This window comes from Galeopterus variegatus, unplaced genomic scaffold (assembly GCF_000696425.1).
Source record: "Galeopterus variegatus unplaced genomic scaffold, G_variegatus-3.0.2 Scaffold5411, whole genome shotgun sequence".
NCBI lineage: Eukaryota > Metazoa > Chordata > Mammalia > Dermoptera > Cynocephalidae > Galeopterus > Galeopterus variegatus.
This window is the reverse complement of record NW_007731522.1, coordinates 225,558-240,791: the sequence shown is the minus strand read 5'-3', so window position 1 is coordinate 240,791 and position 15,234 is coordinate 225,558. Positions and strand designations below refer to the sequence as shown.

General features: G+C 38.1%; 1 protein-coding gene across 1 annotated transcript in view; it reads left to right on the top strand.

Annotated features, from left to right (window-relative positions):
- Positions 1-15,155, top strand: part of MCCC2 (methylcrotonoyl-CoA carboxylase 2 (beta)) — a 36,659-nt gene extending 21,504 nt beyond the window's left edge. The window contains 6 exon segments of the mRNA XM_008589398.1: positions 2,242-2,318; positions 4,263-4,329; positions 7,499-7,673; positions 8,777-8,885; positions 10,941-11,026; positions 14,249-15,155. Coding sequence (XP_008587620.1) covers positions 2,242-2,318; positions 4,263-4,329; positions 7,499-7,673; positions 8,777-8,885; positions 10,941-11,026; positions 14,249-14,366 — 632 coding nt within the window. The 3' untranslated portion in view covers positions 14,367-15,155.
- Positions 15,156-15,234: the final 79 nt, after the last annotated feature.

Here is a 15,234-nt window from a genome sequence, read left to right as displayed (position 1 = left end):
GCAGGAAAAAAACTCACTACAGAAATCCAAATAGCGAATATACATTGAGGCTTAAGGATGAGTCACAGCACTTTCTCCTGGTTTGATTTGTGAGCAAGAGAAGGGTTCATGCTGAGAGAGGAATTTATGTTTTTGTTTTTAGGTGTTTAAGTGATTAAGAGCTTTTTGTTTGATATATAGATAGGATTTGTCACCAAATAGTTCGGGATGTAACCCTCAGTTTAAGTGAATGCTGTTTCTGCTTTATCTAAAGATGGATGGGCTGTCCTTGTCATCTACTTTTATGTATTTCCCTTGTACTTGCTGAAAGACTTGTGGCACCTTTGTGCCCTAGAATACCAGGGACACGTCCAGTTTTCTCCATCTCTTCTTGACTACTGGAATTCCAATAGGGCTGGGGCAAAGGGGGGAGAGTGGGAAGGAGAAGAGGAGAATGGGATGGGGGGTGAAAATGGAGGAGATGAGAAGGTGGGCATAAAGGGTGAGGAGGTGAAAGGGGAGAACAGACTTTGCTGAGTGTCTCTGGAAGTTCTTAAAAGTTTCCTTCTGCCTCAGCACTTGCCATGTATAGGTCCTAGTAGTTTCTTGGATGTTTTAGAACTCGGGTATGGATCAGGCAGTTGGAGAAAGGCCTTCCTCTATGGGTGTTTCTAGTACAGTGGGGCATGTGCCCTACTCAGCAAGTCCTGTCTGTGCCTGGAGATCCCCAGGCAGGGCCGAGTATGGATTGAATGTCTAAGTAGTTAATGGTTTTACATCTGCAGGGGTAGCCTCTGACTAGTGAGTCACGGGCTAGATCCCATCTCTCTGTGGGGTGAGGCAGCACTAAGAGTGGACTGCTAGGTAAACTTCCTTTTGGAAGTTTACTCCTCTCTGAATTGCTTCTGTAAGTGGCAGTGCCATTTAGGATGTGCAGCATAGGCTTTTGGCTGGGGTTTTAAGTCCTGGAAGACAAAGAGAAATCTAGGTGGCTATCAAATCAGTGTTTCATTAAATAACATGATTAAAAAAAAAAAAATCAAGGCAAGGCCAGAGTCAAGAACAAAAACAAATCTTTAAAAATACAATGGTCTGGCTTATTAATATGTTAACACTCTTATTTATTAATTTTTCTTCAGTGGTTTTTTTGAGCACCTGCTTTGTCGGGCACCACAGCCTGTCTAGCTGGAGCTTGCAGCGACAGAGTCTAGTTGCAGGGATTCCTGTAGTGTGCTTTCGGTGACCTGTTTTACCAAGTGCTGTGTGTTGATTCACGGGCTCCAAGTATTCGACACCTGTTTATGGTTAGGAGACTTGTTGGAAATCGCTCTTGGGGAAGGTCACTCTAGTCAAGTTCTTCAGGTTTGCAAAATAATTAGCCTCCTCTGTAATCACCTAAAGTATCTGCCTCACAAAATAACAGTTTTTTAAAATTTTTCTCCATTCCTCTGTTTTCTTCTCCCTTGTTTCCTCTGTGTGTTTATGTGTGTGAGGGTGGGTGTTGGAGTGGTGGTGGAGGTGATGTTGAGACACTGGAAAGGAGAAAGAAAAAGATGCATGCAGAGAGAAAATGAAAGTGGAGTGATGTGTTCTGCTAAGCTTACCTGGATTTCTTACTTTATATTTGGGTTACCTCTAGGCTAGACTGCCCTTGTGTATTTTTTTTTTTTTTAATTTTGTTTTCTAAAATTGTCTTTGCTGAGTTTATCCTTTTTATTTTAAGAGCTTGTCGGGGCTGGCTGGTTAGTTCAGTTGATTAGAGCACAGTGCTATAACACCAAGGTCAAAGGTTCAGATCCCCCTTACCTGCCGGCCAGCCACCAAAAAAAAAAAAAAACTTATCATTACCAGGCATTTTCACGCATGCTAAGCACTAGCTGGTAACTCTGAACATTGACCTTTAAAGGGTTCTACACCTTTGGTTTGTTATATTCTAGAGTATCTCTAGGGTCTGGTACATACTCAGCATGCAGATATAGTTAAATGAATGAATGGATAACACACTAAGCCAATTATTTAACCAAAAACCTGTCAGCGACAAATGGATAACTTCACATGTGACATGACCCTTTAAGAAGCGAAAAAACCCCCCAGACTCTACTACTTAGGAATAAAAAATTGTGACATGAGCTGTTTTATGCCATAGACAAAATCTCTTCACATTTTAAACTTTCATCTAAAATTAAATAATGTATAAAGACATCTCTTTGTGGATTAAAAGCCCTCTGAAAAACATAAATCTTTTAAAAATTTTCTTTTGAGGATTTGCTCGAATATTTGGATACCCAATAGGTATCATTGGAAACAATGGAGTTCTCTTTTCTGAATCTGCAAAAAAGGCAAGTACTGTTAAAAAAATTTCAAGATTTTCTGTTTTAATTTAACATAATTAACTTTGAAAGTCAAGTAATGATTTAAAATTTATTGCATACGACCTTTAAAATGTTTAACAAGATGCCTTAGCAGACAGAACACTGTGTGTGCACACATGCACGTGTTTGTTCATATTTGAAACAGTTTTTATGATGGTTTACATTAATGTGATGTGATGAACTATCTGGAACACTATTACAAAACCAGGTGTACTTGTTTTAGGAGAATTCTTATAAAATACTTGAATTATTGCTATAGAGGACATGGACATATTCTAAGGAGACAGGGAATACTTGTTCTGAGAATGTTTTAGTGCTTCATGCACTGGAGGGGTTCAGAGATCCTATTCAGGTGGTTCTGAGACATGATCTGTCTGTTCTCTTCTATCACGTTATCAGTGTAACTTTATTCCATTGTTACTTTTTGGAAATGGGAAGATAGTGGATCTTTGTTACTGGAGCTCTGGCTTTAAAAGAGTGAATTCTTATATATCTTTTGGCTTAGTATTTGATTTCATGCATTGTTATCTCAGATAAACTTGGATAAATGTAATTCATGTACCTCTTTGATAAAATGTTTTCTTAAGAAAAAAAGTTTAATTTTGTTTTTCCTCTTGAAATAACAAGATACAGGGTCTCTTATTGATGCAGGTACCAGGTGGTTAAGCTCTTTCAAACCCTAACTGAGGAAGAATTTGTCTCTGGTGAAATATTTTACCAATAAAATTAGTTTCTATATTCTGCTACTCATTATTGTTTCCTCAACTTGATTATAGAAAGAAAACAATAAAGTAAAAATATAGAAAATAAGAATCGCCATAGTCATACCAGAAATAACTGTTAGTAATATGTTATTACAGTTTTTTAGTTTTTTCTATTCATTTTTTAAAAAATAAAACTAAATTGATATTGCCATATACATAGCAATTTTGCTTATTTTTATTAAATAATATGTAGTATTTCCTAAAATATTAAATATTCGTGAAATAATGATTTCTAGTGAATATATAATATACTATTTCAACAAATGAAATGTCAGACTGAGGCCAAACAACTTCATCTGGTTTTATTTGTTGGCTTGGCACAATTAAACCCTGGAGGAGTTACGTTTGGTCTCAGTCTGACATTTCATTTGTTGAAATAAGCCCCGAAGGTCTATGTGATTTCCTCATTCTTGTAAACCTAGTCATAGTGAGGTTGAGTAATTACTTTGTAATCTTGTACCTGCCAAGGCATTTCCAGCAGAATTAAAGGGATCTGCAAATAGAATAAAACATAAAGGAAATGGTTTATAGGAGTTTTCTTACAAAATCTTTAGAAGATAGGGAAGGAATTGTTAAATTTTTGTATCACTAAATAATTTCTTAAATTCAAGGTTAGAAGTTCTCTAGCACTCATCTAATCTAAAATCCCATTTATTTGGGGCATATTGGTAAAAAAAGATTTATTTTACTATAATCTTGATGCATTTAAGAATTTCAGATGGTCATCAAAATGTAAATGTCATCCTTGATATCCCAGAAGGGTTTATATTCTATGTTTTCTAAAGTGGAGAACTAGCAACTTTGCTATCTTTTAGCAAAGTCCAGCACTTCTGTTGACAACAGTTCTTTCTTTTCTGTTACTTAAGTCTCACTGCTGTTGGAATATTAGTGATTGACTTCATCCCTGACACAGCAGTCTTACAGCCATGTGCCCTTGATTACACAGGTGATTGTGTAAAACAGGTGCAGTGCAAACTCCCAGTCTCACACTAGACTATGATGATTACTATTAATATCAGGTCAGATTAGCCAAGCAAAGGGTATTCTTTGTTGTCTTTGACCCAAGTTGTGGTGTTCATAGGATGCATGATGATTACAGAGTTGTTAGTTCTCTTTTGAAAATAATTTTTATGTTATTTGCTTATAGGGTGCTCACTTTGTTCAGTTATGCTGCCAAAGAAATATTCCTCTGCTGTTCCTTCAAAACATTACTGGTAAGAAAATAGCTTAATCAGTTTGGTTGCATTTATTCCAGAGCTGCACTGACCAATGTGGCTATGTATTGGGCAGTGCAGATATAGACCACTTCTGTCATAGCAGAAAGTTCTATTGGACATGCTTGTTCTCTTGTCTCTTTAAGGGTTAACGCTTGTAGGGAAGGTGAAGGAAAATGGTCAGGGCCCTTCAGATGTTCAGAATCTTGCTCAGCATTTGATATAAATATGCATGTGCACCCAGGTATTCCTTGGTTATTGTCTAGTGTAATTGTGCATGTGCACCCAGGTGTCCTGGGTTATGGACTTAAGTGGCTCTGATTCCCAGGACCCCTTGCCCCCAGGATGCCCCCCGGGGGGGAGGGCGACCGTTGGGAGGCTGCTACTGCTGCTGGAGGCTGTTGCCATTAGTGCCCACGGGATGCCCTGAAAGGCCACACAGCTGCTGCTTCTGCTGTTACTGCTGCTGTAAGCTGCGGCTGCTATTGCTGAGGACTGAGCTCATGTCATCTGCCAGTGGCTACTGGGATCTTTCCCAATTACCCAGCCTAGCATGTGAGGGGTCTGGTGACCCAGTATGTATAGTGGGTTTGAAGGGCCTGAGCCCTAGCCCTGACAATACATAATGGAAACTTAGTATAACTAAAATGATGAAACGTTTTGGCTTTAGCATAGCTATTGCTGTAACCTGACAATTGGCATAGTCATGTAGCTTTACAGCACTTTTCTTCATGAATGTTAAATATTGAGGTTATTCATATTTTCTGAATAAAGCATTTTCTGAGTCCTGTGCATCACGTTCATTGGAATGGCCTCCCTCTTCTCCTGCATGTGCACACCCATGTCCAGGAAGCAGCAGGCTAGTCTGCCAGCAGCATGTCTGATCACTGCTAGAGCCAGCTGTCTGATCCATTGTCTCTTTTCCAGGACTTTATTTCCCCTAAAGGATTTCAAGCATGTTCCTCGCTTTTCTTTATCTTTTATTGTGCTGCTAATTCTACCCAAAGCAACATCTTTTTAAAATGTACATGCACATTCTGAACCAAAGTCTGGGGATTTGAGTTTTGACCCCAAAGAATGGTGTGACCAAAGTGAGTTATGTCACCTCTCTGGACTTTATGTCCCCTCTCTGGACTTTATGTCCCATAGATGATCCTAACAAGACAGATGAAAAAAAAAAATTTTTTTTTTTTTTTGGTGGTTGGCTGGTACAGGAATCGAACCCTGTACCTTGGTGTTGTTTAGAATCATGCTCTAACCGACTGATCTAAACAGCCAGCCCTGATTTTTAAGGTGTCTTGTATTTCCAGAGTTCTCTTTCCTAGAATTCTCTGACATACTTCTTTGTGTGTTGCACAGTGCCTGGCATATCGGAAGCACTCAGATGTGTTGGTTAGCTGAAAAATTTCCTTTTTCCTCCCAGTCTTCTAAGTCATCCATGATTACCTCAGGTTCAGAGAAGGAGAGGCTCTTAATTAGGTTGTTGGGATCAGGCAAGCCTTCATGAGAGAGAGAAGCCGGGCTCTTGACAGTGAGCAGGGCTTTAAATAGTGCTGGTGCTAAAACATCTTCATCCTGTTGCAGATATTTGGTTAGATGAGTTTTGAGAGGAGTTATGTCTGAATGGCAGCCTGAGAGGGCCCTGTGTGGCAACCCATGTAAAAGTGCAGATAAAAAGGATTCTGAAGCTTAACTGGTCCAGGGGTCTTGTTTCTAATAATGGTTTATGGATTATTAATCACCAGTAAGTTAAACACTGTGCTTGGAAGATACCTACATTTTTGTTTTGTTTTGTTTTGGCTGTGTTGGGGGCAGAGAGCAGAGCTGAGTTTAGTTTTGCAACAAAGCATTTGAGGAACTTGTGAGATATCCTTTTGGAGATATATAATAAGCAGTTGAATAAATTTTGAGCACAGAAGGGTTTGGTTGGAGATGAAAACAGAGGCATCATCAGAACATGAAGATGGCATTTAAGGCCGTGAGAACAGATAAGAACACCCTGGAGAGAAGGGAAGAAGGCTCAGGGACAGTCTTTGAGTAACTCTAATTTCTTCCATAAAGATAAGAATAGAGAGAGATTATGCAGTTTTTTAAGGTGAGAAGGAGAAGGTTTTGAGAAAACCAAGTGAGATGGCCTCCTTTTTCTGTTGAAGGCAGGGTCTTCTACAGGGAATAGAGGAGCAGGGGGTAGGGGCTGAGGCTTGGGGGTGTGAGCTTGAAGAGAGCTGACATTTGAGATAGCTGTGGTGGGGATGTTGCAGGGAGTCAAGATGAGCTGGGTAAAGGAGCTTCTGAGCTGCTCTGAGGGCCTGGCTGAGAAGGGTACCTAGAGGAAGCAGACAGTGCCCCGTAAAGGCAAAGGCTGTCATTCCCGTGGTAATTGCAGCAAGTACAGGTGCTCTGTAAGCATTGGTTAAATTCAACTGGATGACAAATACTGGAGATTTGCAAAGCAGGAATGGTGGCAAGTGAATCTTTGGTACGTGGATGAAAGAAATGCCTTCACTGGAGACTGGGTTGAGGAGGGAGACAAATGAAGTCTGACTTGGTGTTTATAAGGTGAAGAGAGAAGAGCCCAAGTCCTGGAAGGCACAGTGAAGCTGCAGAGCAGTCACCAACAGAGCTGGGGGCTCGAAGTAGAAGGGTCCCCTAATATAATGAAAAAAACTTTTTTTTTCAACCTTGCTATTGACTCACTGGCAGGGACTGTTAGCATCTCTATGAAACATTAATGTTTATTACATGAAAGTTTTAAAGCTGTACTTCAGAAGGAACAATCTGTATGTTTAAACCAGGTCAGTGAATACCGAAGCCCTCACATTTTGGTTTGCCACAGTACTTTTTTCTTAGTTGCCCACTTCACATTCTTTCACCATCAAGCTTTTTTGAGATAATTTCTTGAAGACAGATTGCATCGTTATGTAGTTGGGAGATCTCTGTGTGCGTCCAGATGAAATATTTTAAGAGAATTTAAAAAGTGATACAGAAGATTTTATTTTTCCTTTTAAAGCAGACTTTTTTGGGGGTATATTTCACATATAAATATTTTGTTAGGGTGAAAGACTTAGTAGAGTTTAAGACAAGATGTCCTTCCAGTGCCTTGGTGGAACTGACCTCTGTACTTTAATCCCATCACCCAGAGGCTCTCTGTTTCTGTTCTTTCTGTCAGGATTTATGGTTGGTAGAGACTATGAAGCTGAAGGAATTGCCAAGGACAGTGGCAAGATGGTGGCTGCTGTAGCCTGTGCCAAAGTGCCTTAGATAACCGTCATCACTGGGGGAGCATATGGGGCAGGAAACTATGGAATGTATGACGGAGCATATAGCCCAAGATTTCTCTACCTGTGACCAAATGCTTGTGTCTCAGTGATGGGGGGAGAGCAGGCAGCCAATATGTTAGCCACGATAGCAAAGGACCAAAAAGCACAGTAAGAAAAACAGTTCTCCAGTGCTGATGAAGCAGCTTTAAAAGAGCCCATCATTAAGAGGTTTGGAGAGGAAGGAGGGTTGCGATCCTGTTGCCGGTCCCCGGCCCGGTACGGGGGCAACACTGAGGGTTGCGATCCGTTGCCGGACATGGAAAAAGACAAAAGACAAAAAAAAATAAAAAAAATAAAAAAAATAAAAAAAAAAATAAATTTAATGCTGAAGATACTGTTTGGAAGAAATCTACAATGAGAATCAGGAAGTATTTGAAGTGCTGCTAATGAAAATACTACATATTAAGACTTGTGAGATGCACCTAAAGTTTTTCTTTTTTTTTGTCCTTTTTGAGACCGGCCGCACCGCGCTCAGCCAGTGAGTGCTGTGAGCGCACCGGTCATCCCTATATAGGATCCGAACCTGCAGCGGGAGCGCTGCTGCGCTCCCAGCGCCGCACTCTCCCAAGTGCGCCACAGGCTCGGCCCCTAAAGTTTTGTTTTGAGAAAAGTTTATAGCCTTAAATGTATATGCTGGAAAAGAAGAAAAGCTGAAAATCTGTACACTGAGTATCCAGCTCAAGAAGTTACAACAGCTACATATTAAACAGAAGAAAAATAAAAAGGACATAATAAAGAACAGACATAAAATAGAAGATTTTGTAAAGCCTAAAGTTGGTTTATTTGAAAAGGTTAAATGTGATAATCCCCTGGTAAAACTAAAAAAATTAAGACAAGGCACATATAATCAATGTCAGGAATGGAAAACAGGACATAACCACAGAAAATAAGACTCTTATACCCAGAATCAGCTGGAGAACTTAAAAATTACATCCATGCTTAGCCCCACCTCTGGAGCTTGGTCTGGTGTGGGCTACAAGCATTGTTATTTATTTATTTTTTTAATGCTCCTCAGATGATTGTAATGTGCATTTAGAATCAATCACTAATTTAAAAGGCAAATGGGTCTCTGAAAATCTCTGTGTTGTGTATTGAATTAATTTGGCCATCCTTCCCCCCAGCCCAAGATTTCTCTACATGTGGCCAAATGCTCGGATCTCAGTGATGGGAGGAGATCAGGCAGCCAATGTATTAGCCACAATAGCAAAGGACCAAAAAACCCGGGAGGGAAAACAGGTAAGTGCCGTTTCTTCTCCCTCTCAGTTTGCCTCTCACAGTGAACACTTGGACCCAAGGAGCAGCATGCCAGGATCCCTCTGTGTGGGGTTCCAACATGCGCTGCCTGGCTTCACTTAGAAGATGCTGACCTGGACGTTGGTTTCAGCAATTTAGGCTTACCCAGACATTTTCTCTATCCCTTTTTAATTTTTTTGGGGGCGGTTGGCCAGTACAGGGATTTAATCCTGGACCTTGGTGTTATGAGCACCATGCTCTAACCAACTGAGCTAACTGGCCAGCTCCTTCTGTCTCTGTTTTTAAAAGCCATTTAACTGGGGGTACCTTCTTTATAAATTTTTCATAATTTCTAAGAAAACATTTTGGAAACTGCCTGGAAATGCCTGAGGCATAACGATGTTGGATTCTTAGTCATTTGCAGCAGTGAGATTTAAATAAATCTGTTTTATTACTTCTTTGACTGACACAAAGCAGAATTTTGTTTTTTCTGTTTTACTTTTAGATTGTTAAGGATACCTTGAGTGGGAGGGCTCAGTCATCTAATGAGAATTGAATAACATTATTTTGTTATAGTGTGAAAGAAGTAATGAAGAAAAATGGAAAGGGCAGTGGAAATGTGATGAAAGGCTAATGAGCAAGTGGCTGCTTTTAAAATGCATTCTTTTGTTTGTATTTCTGTTAGAGATTCTTTTGAAATTTTGCATTAATTTTATTTGTTAGAAGTTTTAACTATTTTGTGAGAGCACCAAGGCTTAAAATGATTGATGTGTGTTCTTGAAGCTGCGGAGATTCTTTTGAAATTTTGCATTAATTTTATTTGTTAGAAGTTTTAACTATTTTGTGAGAGTACCAAGGCTTAAAATGATTGATGTGTGTTCTTGAAGCTGCATTGTTGTGTCACCTCAGCAAGGTTTATAAAATGGAAGAGGAGAGGCCCTGCTTTCTCCATTCAGGGATCATCTGGTCTACCACCTAGTTTGCAGAGTAGGATAATATAAAGCATACATCTACTCATGCTTCAACCCCCCCATTGTCTTTTCCAAGCAGCAGGAACTCTGCAGGCTTAAATTGAGGTTTTAGATTCATTTAGTAACATCTGGTATCAAAGCAAAAGGGAAGCTTGTTTTTGTGTTTTGTGTCCCAGTAAGAGGGTGGGGGAGGTGGTATATGAAATTCTACCTGATATTTTGAAGATGTGTCTTAAACTCTATGAAACCCAGCATGGTGATTTCTTATTAAATAGTTGTTCTTTGATTAATTTGATATACAGATATTTTAATTACTTCATTTTTATATATGAAAGAGAAGTAGAGTATGTTAGTGGTTCTCGCTCCAAATTCTGGTCCTATACAATTATATTAAAGTATTTACATAAAAGAAGGTTAGGATTGAGGGTTTATTTGAAATAAGTCATTTGTTTCTGGTGCAGAATTTTTTTTAAGTAGAAAATATGTTTTAGGGTTTCAAATAAGTTCTCATAAAGATTTTTACATCTGAATTAATTATTGTTTAATCCTTATAATACTGATGGGAAAGCCATTAAATTTTTAATTAGGGAAAAATAGCTCTCAGCTGCCTGGGAAATTGAATGAAGAGGTTATTCAAGATGTGGTTGATATATTACTCTTTTAAGCTTTAAAATTTTGGGGGTTTAGGCTATTTTGAATTAAAATCTCATACTACTCTACCTTCTTTCTTAACTAGGGTTGCTAAATGTAATGTAGTCCTTTTGTTAAATTGTATGATTGACATCCATTTTTGTACCCTGCTGGGATACAGTGATAGGTGATACCCTTGGTTTTGACCTTACATTAAATGACCTCAGGTTGTTGTCTCTGATAAAAGAGGTGCAATGGTGCACTAATTTGATACTCATGTCTCAGGTGAGATCCATGTATGCTAAGGCATCACTTGTAATCTGTATGTCACTTATGCAAATATTAGTTGTAACATTATTATTCATGAAATCTGTTGTCTCTCTTTTTGAGATTATCTAAGTGGGATCAGTAGTTCCATTGAAGCTGGCTGACTTACTTATGGTCCCTTTTCTTTTAGTTTTCCAGTGCTGACGAGGCAGCTTTAAAAGAGCCCATCATTAAGAGGTTCGAAGAGGAAGGAAACCCTTACTATTCCAGTGCAAGGTGGGAGCCAGAAAATAACTAACTCCCTGATGGGTGCATCTTGGCAGTTAGGGCAGCAGCTTTACAGAGATCTGCGCAGTTGGGATGCCTCAGCCTTCGTAGGAACCAGAAAATACTGTTTGGACACACTTGCTTTTGTACTCTGTCTCTTTATAATGTGAATACCTATTGGTGAAATGCCACCCCTCCTCCCAGGCTTTTCTGCACTATAGACCACCACCACTGGCTGATTCTGCCCCCTGCCCTTATCCACCCCTAGCTGAGGGGTCTGGGGACTGGAGGGGCCCTGCATCCAAAATGGGCCATGCTAGGATTTGGGAGTAAGAGTTATAATATTGATTGTATCACTTTGAGGAGTTCTAATTTTTGCTTAAAAATATGGATTCCTGTCATACCCCTCTCTTTCACTGTTTTGTTTTTACCCCATTTAAGCATGAAATTGAACACTGAATGGCACTTGTTAACAAGTATCCTCATGCATTTGGAAGGCGATTAGTCATAGCCAAGGTCCACATGTCAGCGCCAAGTAATTACCTCACACACCATTGCAGTTGGCTCTGTTTGTTTCTTATACCACTTAATGAGGTAATAAATTATCACGACCTGTCCCAGTGGGAGACTTACTGGCATGTGTTTTCAGATCTTTTTCAACAACTTTAGTGTTCTCCATTCTGAAGACTAATCTAAGCTTCATGTCTTCTTTTCATCCCTTGGGCAGATGGAAAAAAGAATAACTATTGAGTCATTTAAAATTAGGTTATGCTGTGATTTATGCCATTTACTAGTGAAGGCAAACTGGAGAGGAGGGAGAAAAGAAAATAAAAAGTTAGAATCCATTTAATCATATGAATGCATCTTTTGTGGCAGGCAGTACTCCTAGCACTGAGGGTACAGAGACTAAACATACTCATTTTCAAGAGCATAATTAGTTTGAGAATTCCAGTAATACCATTGGGATTTTTAAAAGGCCTGTTTCTCTCCTTGCTAAACATATTTTAAAATATATTTTTATATTAAATATAATTTATTAAACATGTATTATATTCACTTAAATAGTATATTTAATATATTTATTATATAAATGTATATGTAATATATTTTATATATGGTATATATTTAAATGTATAAATATATTGCATTTATTTGATATAATTAAAATAAATTAAATATAATTTATTGAAATATATTAAATATATTTTTACAAACAGATTTACAGGTATATTTTGTTGTGGTGGGTCATTGATTCATTTAATTAAGAACAAAGTATTTTGTTCTTAGTCAAATATTTGATTTGAGAAGTAAACATGTTCCTTATTTTACCATCACACAAACACATATTGTAGCCAGTAGAAGCAAAGAAACAGTAGAAGACTATATAAAAGTTCTAAGATAAAATATAAAATATATATTGTAAGCTTACCTATAAATTTTTTCACATAGGATTTTGACTGAAATGCACAGGGACAGTTGAAATATTAAACTTTGAAAAATAGCATATTTTGTAGGAGCCGTTGACTTGTTTTTCAGCCCTGGCTAAGATAAGTCATCTCTTTAGAAAGACTGCATCCTTTGTTATTGTCATACTAACAGTATTATTATTTTTTTAATAGATTGCATTCAAGGCAAGAGAACAAGTGATGCAGATAGACTTATCTTTGGAAATAAATTTTAAAAGACAGAATAGTTCTCTGTTTACTTGTAGATATTTAACACTTCTATTCAAACAGTTGGTGGCATTGGAGACAGCAGTTTTCTTTTCAAGCCAGTTTATGGTGCTTCCTTGGGTTTAGTACATCTTAGCTTAACAATAAAATTCCCTGGTCTGCTTAGGCTTGAGCATTGCTAGATCTGTCTTTTCAGGGAGGGAGCTCTGTCGTCATGTGTTACTGGAACCTCCAATGTTTTTCTTAATCCTTACATGTTACATATGCAGCGTGCCAGCTTGCTTCTGCTCAATTGTTTCTATGATCAAACTTGCATCAGGCATTTGATTAGAACCTCTTACCTGGAGCAGTCTTTCTAATAAACATCATTAAGCGGCCCCTTCATCATCCTGCTTGCTGGGTTACTCTGCTGCAAGCCTCAGAAGGGAGTGTAATCAATTCACCTGGGTACAGATTACAAGAGTGGTTTCTTTTTATTGGCTCTTGACACATTAGGGTCCCTATTATGAATGTTTTATGAGCAAAGATTTGATTCGTATGTGTTGATGTAAGGTGGTTTAATAATTGATGCCTATGTTCAGATCCTGAAGGCAGTTTGTTTAAAGAAAGTAAAAGTGCCGCCTACTAATAGCCTTTAATAAGTAATATTTCTCATTCATTTTTATGTATTAATTTGGGGTTGTCAATGAAAAGCAAACTGAAATTTATACTTAAAAGTTTCTTCTGAAATCAGTTTAAAGTTATTACTTGTCTTTCTTATTGTAGCAAAAACTAAAGACCTACATTTGGAAGTATTTATTTTGTTAATAAAATGTACTGTAGCCTATTCAGTACTTTTTATAGTTTCTTAAGAGTTTTGGGGAATATACCTTTTCCAGTAAAGACTCTAGTTTGAGGTTATTACTCGGATTTATGTGGCTCTCCATATTAATAACAGTAATATACTCATTTGATTTGTACATTTGTGTGGGCAGAAAAGGAACAGGAAAGTTTTTCCTGAAGTAAAAATATTTTAAAACCAGGGATTACTTTGAGATTTCTTGTACAGGTTTAGTATCCCTTATCCGAAATGCTTGGGACCAGAAGTGTTTCAGATTTTTTCAGATTTTGGAATATTTGCATTATACTTGTACTTCCTGGGTATTATGCTTACCGGTTGAGCATCCTGAATCCAGAAATCCAGAAAGAAATGCTCACTGGAGCATTTCTTTTCAACATTATGTTGACACTCAAAACGTTTCAGATTTTGGAGCATTTTGGATTTTGGATTTTCGGATTAGGGATGCTCAACCTGTATTAAGTAGTTCCTAAAGCCATAAGGTCGATATGATGTTCTGTGGTGGCCTGGGGCAAAAGTCATGTCATTTTTCTTTTTTCCTTCCCTCTCCCTTCCTCCCCTCAAACATGGGTTCTGTTGTGAGATTATAGTGTACAGATGCTAATCAGTAAATCCATATACTACCTGAAGAAAACCTCCTTGGCATTTTTTGGGCATGGAGTGTATAAATAGTGTTTTGGTGGTAAATTTGTAATAATTCATTTTTTGTTTTTTTATCAGGCTGTGGGATGATGGGATTATTGATCCAGCAGACACCAGACTGGTCCTGGGTCTCAGTCTTAGTGCAGCCCTCAACGCACCAATCCAGAAGACTGAATTTGGCGTCTTGAGGATGTAACTGGAATATAAAACATTTTCCATTGGGCTTGTACCGAAAATTAACACATGTAGTAGCCTTAAGATTTTAGACCTTTTGAGCATGGGGCTATTACCATAAAAACTTTTTTCCTTAACACAGTGCATTGTAAAAAATCAATGACGATATTTATTTGATGAACATCAATTCCTTTTAAATTTTCTTACAGAAATTTCTCTGCAGCTTAAGTTTTACCACCCATAAAATGAAGAGAATAATTTACAGTTATTTTCTAACCCACAATCAGTATGAAAAGTTCTGTAATCTATAAATTCCAGGTATTATTCAGATTATTATAAAAATTTGTATTTTCACTATAATGATTGTTTTGCTGATTGTGCTTGATGATATTTTAACAAACGTATTTTAAAAAAGCATCTATTACTTTTCTCTTCAGCCGTCATTCTGTCTCCTTCCCATAATAGTCAGTCTTCTCATTGTCTGCACTCTAAGCTCTATTTTCTAACCCATTCCCTGCTCACCCAACCCCTTTCTGGCTTCCACTGCCAACAGCTCTCTCCAAACCATTGATCTCCCATGTCGCTGAAACCAATAGGTTCTTTTCTGGCCTCATCTGATTAAACTCTGTAGCATTTTAATCAGTTGAACACTTCCTCATTGAAGGGCTGTCCTTAGCTTCCACAACTTAACACTCTAGGTTTCTGTCAGCCTCTTTGACCATTCATTTTTAGTGTGCTTTGTACACTCTATCTCTACTGCTCCCCCCCTCCCTTATTTTTCTTGGTTTTCATTAGTAATACATGAATACATTCTTATTCTTTTTTTTTTTTCCCTTTTTGTCTTTTTTTACTGACCGGTAACGGGATCGCAACCCTCGGTGTTGTGCCCG